At 45.7% G+C, this 13,302-nt stretch overlaps 1 protein-coding gene across 7 annotated transcripts in view; it reads right to left on the reverse strand.

Annotated features, from left to right (window-relative positions):
• The window catches only part of SIN3A (SIN3 transcription regulator family member A), a 558,946-nt gene that overhangs the window by 242,696 nt on the left and 302,948 nt on the right, over positions 1-13,302 (reverse strand). For all 7 annotated transcript variants that reach the window (XM_069222171.1, XM_069222166.1, XM_069222167.1 and 4 more), the window contains one exon: positions 9,947-10,063. In XM_069222171.1, the coding sequence (XP_069078272.1) occupies positions 9,947-10,063 (117 nt within the window). The remainder of the gene's footprint in view (positions 1-9,946; positions 10,064-13,302) is intronic.

Consider the following 13,302-nt stretch of genomic DNA (forward strand, 5'->3'; position numbering starts at 1 on the left):
GCCATTTCTTTACAATGTCTGAATAGATCACTCCATCTACTGAGCCATCTTTAGGGTCTGTGGAGAGGAGATCAGGGAGAGGTTCACTCTCAGCTTCCTGGTCCTCATCTGTTACCATCAACAGATTCACATCTGCCCTGTCATGAAAGAGTTTGAGGCGGTTCACATGGATCACCCTTTTGGGGGTCCTGCTAGTGCCTAGGTCTATCAGGTAGGTGACCTGACTCTTTCTCTCTAGCACTGGGTAAGGCCACTCCATCTGTCCGGAAGTGCCCTGGGAGCCACAGGCTCCAGAACCCAGACTTTCTGCCCTGGCTGAAACTCAACCATAGCAGCCTTTTGATCATACTACATCTTCTGGAGTTGTTGGCTGGCCTCAAGGTTTTTACTTGCCTTCTCCATGTACTCTGCCATCCTGGAACATAGGCCTAGTACAAAGTCCACTATATCTTGTTTAGGCTCATGAAGAGGTCTCTCCCAGCCTTCTTTTACAAGAGCTAGTGGTCCCCTTACAGGATGGCCAAACAGAAGTTCAAAGGGGGCAAAACCCTACTCCCTTCTGAGGCACCTCTCTGCAGGCGAAAAGCAGACATGGTAAGAGGACATCCCATCTCCTTTTGAGCTTTTCAGGGAGCCCCATGATCATGCCTTTCAATGTCTTGTTAAACTTTTCTACAAGACCATTGGTTTGTGGATGGTATGGTGTGATGAATTTGTAAGTCACCCCACACTCATTCCACATATGCTTCAGGTATGCTGACATGAAGTTGGTACCCCTGTCAGACACCACCTCCTCAGGAAATCCCACTCTGGTAAAGATACCAATTAGTGCTTTAGCTACTGCAGGGGCAGTAGTGGACCTAAGGGGAATTGCTTCCGGGTACCTAGTGGCATGATCCACTACCACTAGGATATACTGGTTTCCTGAGGCTGTGGGAGGTTCAAGTGGACCCACTATGTCCACACCCACTCTTTCAAAGGGGACCCCCACCACTGCAAGTGGAATGAGGGGGGTCCTTTTGGTGTCCACCTGTCTTACCACTGGCTTGACAGGTGGCACAGGAGACACAAAACTCCTTTACTTTCTGGGACATGTTGGGCCAATAGAAATGGTTAACTAACCTTTCCCAAGTCTTGGTTTGTCCCAAATGCCCAGCAAGTGGAATATCATGGGCTATGGTTAGAAAGAACTTCCTAAACTCCTGAGGCACTACTACTCTCCTAGTGGCACCAGGTTTGGGATCTCTTGCCTCAGTGTAGAGGAGTCCATCTTCCCAATAGACTCTGTGTTCCAGTGATTTTTCCTTTGGCCTCTTCAGCAGCTTGCTGCCTAAGGCCTTCAAGAGAGGGACAGGTTTCTTGCCCCTTACACAACTGTTCCCTTGAGGGTCCCCCTGGGCCTAGGAGCTCAACCTGATACGGTTCCAACTCCATGGGCTCATTTCCCTCAGAAGGCAGAACTTCTTCCTGGGAAGAGAGGTTCTCTTTCTCTTGTTGGGTTGAAGCCGGTTCCCCAGTCTTCTTTCCATTTCTCTTGGAGGGTTGGGCCCTTTTTCCAGGATCCAACACCACTTTTTCACCCTGAGCCTTGCACTGTGCCCTTGTCTTGACACACACCAGTTCAGGGATACCCAGCATGGCTGCATGGGTTTTGAGTTCTACCTCAGCCCATGCTGAGGACTCCAGGTCATTTCTAAGCAAACAGTCTACAGGAATATTTGAGGAGACCACCACCTGTTTCAGGCCATTGACCCCTCCCCACTCTAAAGTTACCATAGCCATGGGATGTACTTTAGTCTGATTGTCAGCGTTGGTGACTGGATAAGTTTGTCCAGCCAGGTATTGACCAGGGGAAACCAGTTTCTCTGTCACCATGGTGACACTGGCACCTGTATCCCTCAGGCCTTCTACACTAGTCCCATTAATCAAGAGTTGCTGCCTGTATTTTTGCGTATTAGGGGGCCAGGCAGCCAGTGTGGCTAAGTCCACCCCACCCTCAGATACTAATGTAGCTTCAGTGTGAACCCTGATTTGCTCTGGGCACACTGTTGTTCCCACCTGGAGACTGGCTATTCCAGTGCTAACTGGAGTAGAGTTTGAAGTTTTTACCCCTGTACCCAAAATTGGATTGTGAAGAGGCTTTGGACCCTCCCTCCTGAGCAGGTGTTTGGGGCCCTGTAGAAGGCTCTTTACTTTTTCCCTTGGATGTCTCAACACTTCCCCTGGGGATGCTTTGTGACCCCTTTCTTTTGGTCACCCCATGTGGAAGTCTTGGTCACCCTTGTCTTGACCCAATGGTCCGCCTTCTTTCCCAATTCTTGGGGAGAAATTGGTCCTAGGTCTACCAGATGCTGATGCAGTTTATCATTGAAACAATTACTTAACAGGTGTTCTGTCACAAATAAATTGTACAGCCCATCATAATCATTTACACCACTGCCATGAAGTCAACAAAATCAACCCAGGTCTGGCTCGAGGATTTTTGAGCCCCCCTGAACCTAATCCTGTACTCCTCAGTTGAGAATCCAAAGCCCTCAATCAGGATAGCCTTCATGAGGTCATAGGATTCTGCATCTTTTCCAGAGAGTGTGAGGAGTCTATCCCTACACTTTCCAGTGAACATTTCCAAAAGGAGAGCACCCCAGTGAGATCTGTTTACTTTTCTGGTTGCACAAGCCCTCTCAAAAGCTGTGAACCATTTGGTGATGTCATCACCATCTTCATATTTAGTTACAATCCCCTTGGGGATTTTTAGCATGTCAGGAGCATCTCTGACCCTATTTAAATTGCTGCCACCATTGATGGGACCTAAGCCCATCTCTTCTCTTTCCCTTTCTATGGCTAGGATCTGTCTTTCCAAAGCCAATCTGTTGGCCAACCTGGCTAGCAGGAGGTCATCTACATGCTTGCAGAGCTGTTGGTCTCTCCTGTGAGAGAAGCAACATCTCTGACTATCACTTCTGGAGTCAGGGTTGGAGAAACCCTGGGCTCCCTAACTAGGAGAGGGGGTGGGATATTTCCCTCCTCATCACTAGCTCCCCCCTCAGTGAAGATATCATCAGAGGGGTTGTTTTTAGCAAACTCTGCCAAAAGCTCCTGGAGCTGTACTTTGGTAGGGTTTGAACCAGTCTTTATCTTTTTTATTTTGCAGAGAGACCTTAACTCTGACATCCTAAGATGCAGGTAAGGGGTGAGGTTGAGTTCCATCACTATCTCTTCTGCAGCAGACATTATGTTTCTAAAAGTTGGAATACTTTTTAAGAATCTAAAACTCTCTCTAGAACTTAATTCAAAACTTTTACAAAACTTTTAAACTCTAAAAGAAATGCTAACAGGGACTAACACAAGGCCCTAACAGGACTTTTAAAAATTTAGAAAAATAGCTCAAATTTCAAACATCAGTTTCTAATGACAATTTTTGGAATTTAGTCGTGTGATCAGGTATTGGCTGAGTAGTCCAGCAAATGCAAAGTCTTGTACCCCACCGCTGATCCACCAATGTAGGAAGTTGGCTCTGTATGCACTATTTCAAAGTAAGAAATAGCATATAAAAACATATTGGGCAGGAATTGTCTTTGAGAGTGTGTTCCTCGTTTATTGCCTGTGTGTGTACAACAAATGCTTAACACTACCCTCTGATAAGCCTACTGCTCGACCACACTACCACAAAATAGAGCATTAAAATGATCTCTTTTTGCCACTATCTTACCTCTAAGGGGAACCCTTGGACTCTGTGCACGCTATTTCTTACTTTGAAATAGTATATACAGAGCCAACTTCCTACACCGGGGACTCGACTACCTCAATCAGTGATGGCGCCGGAGAAGCCTGAGGACTCTGAGGCTGGGGAGTAACAGTCAGACTGACCTCCCACGCCGTATAACGTAGTCTCCAAGGGGACCGAGATCGAGATCAATCTCTAGAAGAACAGTGTTGAGAATCGTGCCGGCGCTGCTTCTTGTGTGATCTCGACAACTTATGAGATGAAGAGTCCCTTGTCTTAGATCTCCGATGACTCGTGTCCTCTTTTAGCTTTTGCTAAGAAAAGCTTAGCCTCTCTTTCTTTTAACACCTTTGGATTCATCCTCTTGCAAGACACGCACCCTTCCACATCGTGGTCCGAACTCAGACACCACAAACAGTCTTCATGATGGTCCGTGACTGACATACAACCCCCGCACTCATGGCAAGGCTTAAAACCTGATTTCTTGGGTGGAGACACTGTAACAAGTACAAGGCACCTTCGAAACAGTAGCTGTTCGAGAGCTAGGAAAAAAACATTAGCGTCAAAGGCACAGAAAAAAGGGAACTGACGCCGGCGAGGACCTCTTATTGCCACAATGACGTTGTAAGGAAAGGCCTCCTTGGCATGGTTACCCCCTAACTTTTTGCATTTGCTGATGCCAAGTTATGATTTGAAAGTGTGCTGAGGCCTGCTAACCAGGCCCCAGCACCAGTGTTCTTTCCCTAACCTGTACCTTTGTCTCCACAATTGGCACACCCTGGCATCCAGGTAAGTCCCTTGTAACTGGTACCAAGGGCCCTGATGCCAGGGAAGGTCTCTAAGGGCTGCAGCATGTCTTATGCCACCCTGGGGACCCCTCACTCCGCACAGACACACTGCTTGCCAGCTTGTGTGTACTGGTGAGGACAAAACGAGTAAGTCGACATGGCACTCCCCTCAGGGTGCCATGCCAACCTCACACTGCCCATGGCATAGGTAAGTCACCCCTCTAGTAGGCCTTACAGCCCTAAGACAGGGTGCACTATACCATAGGTGAGGGCATATGTGCATGAGCACTATGCCCCTACAGTGTCTAAGCAAAACCTTAGACATTGTAAGTGCAGGGTAGCCATAAGAGTATATGGTCTGGGAGTCTGTCAAACACAAACTCCACAGCACTATAATGGCTACACTGAAAACTGGGAAGTTTGGTATCAAACTTCTCAGCTCAATAAATGCACACTGATGCCAGTGTACATTTTATTGTGAAATACACCCAGAGGGCATCTTAGAGATGCCCTCTGAAAACATACCCGACTTCCAGTGTGGGCTGACTAGTTTTACCAGCCAGCCACACACCAGACTTGTTGCTGGCCACATGGGGAGAGTGCCTTTGTCACTCTGTGGCCAGGAACAAAGCCTGTACTGGGTGGAGGTGCTTCTCACCTACCCCTGCAGGAACTGTAACACCTGGCGGTGAGCCTCTAAGGCTCACCCCATTTGTTACAGCGCCACAGGGCATCCAAGCTAGTGAAGATGCCCGCCACGGCCCCACTTTTGGCGGCAAGGCTAGAGGAGATAATGAGAAAAACAAGGAGGAGTCACTGGCCAGTCAGGACAACCCCTAAGGTGTCCTGAGCTGAGGTGACGGACTTTTAGAAATCCTCCATCTTGCAGATGGAAGATTCCCCCAATAGGATTAGGGATGTGACCCCCTCCCCACCGGGAGGAGGCACCAGAGGGTGTAGCTACCCTCAGGGCTAGTACCCATTGGCTACTAACCTCCCAGACCTAAACACACCCTTAAATTGAGTATTTAGGGGCCCCCAGAATCTAGGAAAATAGACTCCTGCAACCTGCAGACAAAGAAGGACTGCTGTCCTGAAGCCCTGCAGAGAAGACTGAGACACCAACTGCTTTGGCCCCAGCCCTACCTGCCTGTATCTCCACTTCAAGAAAAACTGCAACAGCGACGCATCCCCCAGGGTCCAGCGACCTCTGAAGCCTCAGAGGACTACCCAGCATCTAAAAGGACCAAGAACTCCAGAGGACAGCGGCCCTGTTCCACAAAGACTGAAACTTGCAACAAAGAAGCAACTTTTAAAGACCACACGGTACCCGCCAGAAGAGTGAGACTTTCCACTCTGCACCCGACGCCCCCGGCTCGACCTGCGGAAAACCAACACTACAGGGAGGACTCTCTGGCGACTGCGAGCCCGTGAGTAGCCAGAGTTGACCCCCCTGAGTCCCCTCCAGCGACGCCTGCAGAGGGAATCCAGAGGCTCCCCCTGACTGCGACTGCCTGCTTCAAAGAACCCGACGCCTGGTAAACACTGCACCTGCAGCCCTCAGGACCTGAAGGATCCGAACTCCAGTGCAGGAGCGACCCCCAGGTGGCCCTCTTCCTAGCCCAGGTGGTGGCTACCCAGAGGAGCCCCCCCCTTGCCTGCATCGCTGAAGAGACCCCTGGGTCTCCCATTGAAACCTATTGCGAACCCGACGCCTATTTGCACTCTGCACCCGGCCGCCCCTGTGCCGCTGAGATTGTACTTTCAGTGCTGACTTGTGTCCCCCCCGGTGCCCTACAAAACCCCCTCTTGTCTGCCCTCCGAAGTCGCGGGTACTTACCTGCTGGCAGACTAGAACCGGGGCACCCTTATCTCCATTGGAGCCTATGCGTTTTGGGCACCACTTTTACCTCTGCACCTGACCGGCCCTGAGCTGCTGGTGTGGTAACTTTGGGGTTGCCCTGAACCCCAAATGGTGGGCTGCCTAAGCCCAGGAACTGAGACTTGTAAGTGACTGAATTACCTCCCCCAAGAACTGTTGATTTTTCCACTGTACTTTTAAAATAGCTGATTGCCATTTTAACAAAAACTGTTAATGTTATTGCTCTAATTCAAAGTTCCCAACTTACTTGTGTGGAGTACCATGCATTTTATGTATTTACTTCAAATCTTGAACTTGTGGTTCTTAAAAGAAATTTAAAAAAAATATTTTTCTATATAAAAACTATTGGCCTGGAGTAAAGTCTGAGTGTGTGTTCCTCATTTATTGCCTGTGTGTGTACAACAAATGCTTAATACTACCCTCTGATAAGCCTATTGCTCGACCACACTACCACAAAACAGAGCATTAGAATTATCTAATTCTGCCACTATCTTACCTCTAAGGGGAACCCTTGGACTCTGTGCACACTATCTCTTACTTTGAGATAGTATATACAGAGCCAACTTCCTACACTTTCCTTTCTTCTGGAAAGAGTTCACAAAATCCCCAATGTCAGACCAGATTTGTCTGTCATAGCATACTAAGATGAGACTAAGGCTTTCTTTGAAGACTCAGGTTGTTCCTTAGAGAATATTTTCCTTTTTGACGGTTATTCGTGAGGAATAGTAGAAGAGTCGGAGTGCTCTTCTGAACTGAACGAAATTAAAGCCTGTGATCTTTCTAGTCATAATAAGAGTTTGCCTTCCCTATCTAAGAGTTTTAGAAGAAACGTTGCAGGAAATCATGCAACACTTCCACCTTGTGGTCAGGATGTAGGAAGTATACAATTTTCATGAGGATCATCAATATGTCATCTTTTTTCAGCATGTAGAACAGGATCAAAAATCCTTTTTTAGGTGTCTCAGCCATATCTAATCTGAAATACCTGAAATCTGTAGGAAAAAAAACAGAGCAGAGCCCAGGGAGACTCCCTGTCACACAACAATCAGTGGAAAATCTGAGGGAATCAGCCTCTCTTGTGAGTGTTCTAGAGGGTGTGCTTGCCTGGTTTGTCATAAGTTAAGTTTGACTTTTTTGAAAAAGGACATGGATATGTTATTAAAGAGTGTGTTCATTGCCATTAGGGCCTATGGTAATGACATTTACTGCTATGTTAATATTCCACGGGGACTGCCACTTCAATGACGGAGGTGAGTCAAGCATGTGAATCTATGGAAGTTCAAATACTGGAAAACTTGGAGAAATGCGTGTGGAGGAGACAGTTGAAATGTATGTGTATCGTCCATCACTAAAGTTGTACTCAGTTTGCAAACATGAAAAAAATGTAATGGCTTGAATGGTAAAATAAAAATGGTTAAAAAATTTGTTTCCTTTCTATTTGATGAGAAGAAAGGAAATTTGAGTATGAGCTACTGCATACAGAAAAACTGTTGAGATCCACTATTGTGACCTTGGTACATTATCAAATATCCTATACTAAACGTGCACACATTTCGGTTTGTGTATGTGCTGGCTTTCCTGGAAAGATGTATTCTTTGGAGCAAAGTGCACACAGTGGCACAAGGTTTCGGGGGAGCAGCGCCAGCTGAGCTCCTGAAGGTACAGATTGAACATAGGTAGTTGCAGTGGCACAAGATGCCCAATGAGTATAACTCTTATTTGAAGGTCTAAAGTACACAGAAAAGTGTTGGATGAAATGCTTGAATAAATCTCAGCCACTGGCACTTACTCAGGGCTCACCGCAGCCCATCGTTATTTTGCACAGTATGCCACCTCAGTTAGGACCCAGCCATGTGAGAATCAGACTTGATCCGGCCCCAACAGGAACAGTTCAGCCTGGACTGCCATGCAAGGTCGTCTTTCAACCAGACCACAAGCAACTCAGGACCGGTTTCCCCCTAGTTAGGGCTCATCAGCTGGGTATAGCTTCGTTCCAGTGACAATGTGTCCACACCTGGGCATACCCATCTCACTTAGGATAACTCACCAAAGGTATACATCCATCACTTTTTTGTATACTAAAGTATACAAAAAAGGTGATGGATATAATGCTTGAATTAATCTCACTCACTGGTAACTACTCATGGCTGCATCCCAGTCCATTCTTATTTTGCACACCATAATATCTCAGTTTGGATCCATCCATATGCAAATCAGTCTTAACCCTGTTCCAATGGGAACAGCCCAGAGCATGCAATGAATTGAAATGCTACCCAGATAAACTGTCACTGATTTGACTTACTGCAGGAATTCCCTCATCGCCTTTTGTGTGTTTGATGCTCCACCCTAAGTGGCCAGGGTATCCCAGACGTGGGTCCCTTGCTAACTGCATCCGACTAAAGAGGCCGAATTACGGAAAAAACTGTCTTGGGATGCTCCAGTTCAGAGAAGACCTGGCTTGGCAGTTCGGGCTGAACTGTTCCTATTGGAGCAGTGCTAGGACTGATTTGCATATGCTGGGTCTAACTTGAGAAGACATGGTGGGCCAAAGAACGATGTGTTGAAATGATACCCCAAGCAACTGCCAGTAGTTAGACTTATTGCATGCATTCTCCCATCATCTACTGTGTGCTTATTTGAACATCCGCAGGTGCACCCCGCTGTAAACAGCAGTATGTTCAATCCATCTTTTTTCCACAGGTTAAATAGTCACAAACCCACCACTGATTAACAACTCCTAGCGGTCGACGGGAGTCCCAGAATTTGGAGAGCAGCATCAGAAATCACTCTTCTGAACAGCGACACATAGCTCTTGGCTGCATGGATAACCAGTATTGTGAACAGCTCATCACCAAATTCATGCAGCAAAAAAAACATACAATTACAAACAGAAATTTCCTTCATTGATCTTTCTAATACACAAACATGATAAAAATGTCACTGTTGTCTATCACCCGCATATTTTAACTGCACGGCTCTCAACAATGGCAGGCAAACAGGTGTAAAGTTCTAGAATTTGGGTTCCCTAATGTGTGAAGTGTTTGCTGAATAACCTGGGACTTGATCTCCCACTGATAAGCTTGCGCAAGAATTCTGTGAGGAACTCAGCAAAGCTCTTCATTCCCTTAGAATGTGCTCCACTCACACAGAACCAAAATTCAGGATACATATATGTGCGTATGCACATTAAAACTAACAACTGTAGTCTGTGTAGTAAGGTTGCACAAACAGAAACAACACATCTCACAGATGAGACCAACAAGTGGTATCTGAAGAAAAAGTGCTGTACCGTTGACGTTTCAACTTTAGAGACCCACGTCTCATTGGGACAAGAAAGACAACCTACACGTGGGATACTACGGAGTAACCAGGGAGTGCCCAGGTCCCCAGGTAAAGGCCACACATTCTGTTTCTACATGCCAAACCACCTCTATCACATTTGTACACACACCAAACAGTAACATACATTAACAACTCTACAAGTAATACACTAAATATTTGAATGATAGCTTTCCCAGTCACCCAAAAAGGACAATGCATAGAGTGACTTACCTCAAATCGTTCATCTTCACACCTGTAAATATGCTCTTCATACTGGGTCTTTTTGGAACTGACAAATGTAGAATCCTCAGACCAGGAAGGGAAGGAAACCCAGGTATCGTTCAGAACCTTTGTGGGAAGAATTAAAAAAGAGGGTGCAAAATGAGTTATGAACCTGGACAAAAATAGAAATATCCATAAACAGTGTACTGAGCTTCTGAAAAACACTTTCTGGTTAAACCCCAACTGCAGATTATTCACCTTTAGAATATCCACAGGAGTCAGATCAGATCTGGGAAGATTTAAACAGCATTGCTCCCTGGTCAGTGGCACCGTACAACTCTGCAATCACTTTGTTTGGCCTGAAAGTAAGAAACGGAGGTACGTATAAGCGTCATCTCTGCCTGCCTGCTGTCAGTTTCTTTCTCAGCTCTGTCCACACTCTTGGAGTCTAAAATCTGAGTCATACCAATGTGCAGATTTGCAGGCTGGGATATTTTCAGGTTGGAAAAGAAGACCACTACATAGAATGCAGAAGAGGGAGAGAATCTGCGGTTAGATAGTCTCCACCAGAAAGAGATACCAAAAGTAAGTAACTTGCTGTTTTGATGAATACTTCTAATTGCAGATTCCTGGTGAGAACAGTACTGAGGTTCCATAATGCAGCCGGAAGAGTCTGAGAGGAATGACACTCTTGAAGACTAAAAGGAATTCTGAAAAGGAAGATATGTTCCCTATTCTCTAGGTAAGCAGCCACTACAGCAAAATGGAGCCAAATGGGGCCGAATGAAAGTGAATGCCAGTCTGAAAGTTTATAAATGTAAAAGCGAGCAGATAATGAATTGTACCCTAGCTGTGAGTGGGTTATGTTTTGAGAGACAAATATAAAGCAGAAACACCAGTAACACACACACACACCTTTAAGTTTTCTAGAAAACTAACATTACTTTTACATTCTGTATGTTTCAGGTTTGATCTTTCACAAATGAAGACATGGACTGGCCAACCTGCATTATTTGCTAGCAAAGAACTACTAAAGGGCTGAAGTCTCCCTTGAATGTAGTAGGACCTAGAAATAAATCTCAGCCAAATAAGAAGTTTCTGAACAAGCTTAGTGAATTTCGCAAATTGAATAGGCTTCCTGTGAGACACTGCTTCAAAGAAGCCACAACTTTTGAACATTTATTGAAATAAGTTGGAATAAATCCTGTCTTGGAAAATTCCACAAGTGCAAGTTGGTAGGAACTCAGGAAAAAAGAAAAAAGGACTTTGAAGAAGCAGAACCATCCAATGAAGGTGTTGAAGAAAAGCACCAAAGGGATTGTCTGTCACAGACAAAGATCTGCATTTTCTGCACAGCAAATGAGGGTGACCTCCATGAGTTCATGACACTTGATGTTGATCAGAATATCAGACACATGGCCACTGACCTACAGGACACTGCTGCTGTAGCGAAAATAGCTTCTGGAGATGTTGTAACAATAGATGGCATGTACTAGCTGAATTGCCATACTGTATTCCTGAATCATCATCGATCACTGAACTTATCAACTTCAATGAAAACTCAGTAGAAGATCATGTTTTCCACTTCAAGCTGGGTTGCATCACAAGTATGCAGATAGTCTTGTGGCACTTGGAGTTCAGAAGGATGTCAACAAAAATTACTTCAAGCACAAAGATTCTTGGCTACTTTCCGCAGAATGATGGAAAGCATCCTGTGCTTATTTTCAACCAAGGCATGGAGCAACTGCTGAAAACTGCTTTTACAGATTACGAAAGAGATGCAGCCATATTGGCAAAAGCTGCCAATATCATTCGAAAAGACATCATGGGATCTGATGGATTTCACTTTGATGCCACTTTCCCCACCAAACTGTCAAAATAACTCAGTACCAACAACACTGAAAATGCTTGTATCAATTATGTTGATTGGGTCTGGCACGGATTCCAGGAAACTCTTATTATCTCCCAAACAATCAAGTTCAACTGCTAGAAGACAACACAATCTGTGGTACAATCTTGCCATTCTTAATCATTTGAACCGCTACTCCTGTTGTAGAGAGGGCTGGATGCGCACACTCTGACACAGTCAAGAAAACTGATTATTCAACTGCACCATTTGGGAATTAGCGTAAATTATCAAAACGCTCTCAAGGTGGAAAATAGCTAGCAACTTCTGTTTCCCAGAAAGCAAAGAACGAAGAAGTAAAGTGCCCATTGAAGCTTTGAACTTGGCTTTTCACAGTTGGTGGAATAGACAAGCTTGATCACAACCCTTCAAGCACCACTTCCAACAGTTCTTTCCATGGCACAGGGATCAGCATGTTTCAGACACCATCATTCTCAGATCAGAGAAGCTATCAGTCTTCCTGCAGAGGCTGAGAGAAAGAACATACCTTTGCTTGACAGCTTCACCACTGCACCAAAGGTAGCACTGGTAGAATCTACAGTTGAGGTGCCAAAAATCATCATGACAATGGTAGTAGTGGGAGATCTGGTGGAAGCAATGAAGCATAAGAAAGTGTGAATTGAATTCTCTCTCCAACTGACAGAAAAAAGAAAAGCCAGAAAAGGGAGACAGTCCAGTGTGGTCAGTCTACCATGCGTCCAATCAGACAGAGCCATATTTGAATTAACAGTCTGTTCTTTCACAGCTTCTCCCTCTTTGCAATGAGAAGGCAGCTCCAGCACTCATGATCAAGCATGGCACTGATGTTATTGATCAGTCATCAGAGTTCCTCAATCCCATGCAGATCCCAGTAGTTGCAATGGATGGACCACCATTTGGATAGGCAAAGTTCATGCAGTGGAAATGGCCCAAGATGCACTGAGAAGACAAGTATGTGTTTCTTGCTCGTTGACTTCACACAGACTTAGCTGCATGTAAAACTATTGGCAAATACCAGAATCAAAGAGTACCGCAAAGATTTAGAGGGAAAAATGGAGGCACAGCTAAACCGGCGAACACCGCGCCTCATTCAGAGCTGCAACCGCCGACGAAAAATCAAGAACGCAAGGAAGGACGCACTCCAGGAGTGCATCAGCTCCTCCGCACACAACTCGAAGGAACTCTTCTCGGTCATTGTAAGGAAATGCCTCCTTGGCATGGTTAGCCCCTAACTTTTTGCCTTTGCTGATGCTAAGTTATGATTTGAAAGTGTGCTGGGACCCTGCTAACCAGGCCCCAGCACCAGTGTTCTTTCCCTAAACTGTACCCTTGTCTCCACAATTGGCACAACCCTGGCACTCAAGTAAGTACCTTGTTACTGGTACCCCTTGTACCAAGGGCTCTGATGCCAGGGAAGGTCTCGAAGGGCTGCAGCATGTCTTATGCTACCCTGGGGACCCCTCACAAAGCACATGCACAC

The sequence above is a fragment of the Pleurodeles waltl genome, chromosome 3_1, assembly GCF_031143425.1.
Source record: "Pleurodeles waltl isolate 20211129_DDA chromosome 3_1, aPleWal1.hap1.20221129, whole genome shotgun sequence".
Classification (NCBI taxonomy): domain Eukaryota; kingdom Metazoa; phylum Chordata; class Amphibia; order Caudata; family Salamandridae; genus Pleurodeles; species Pleurodeles waltl.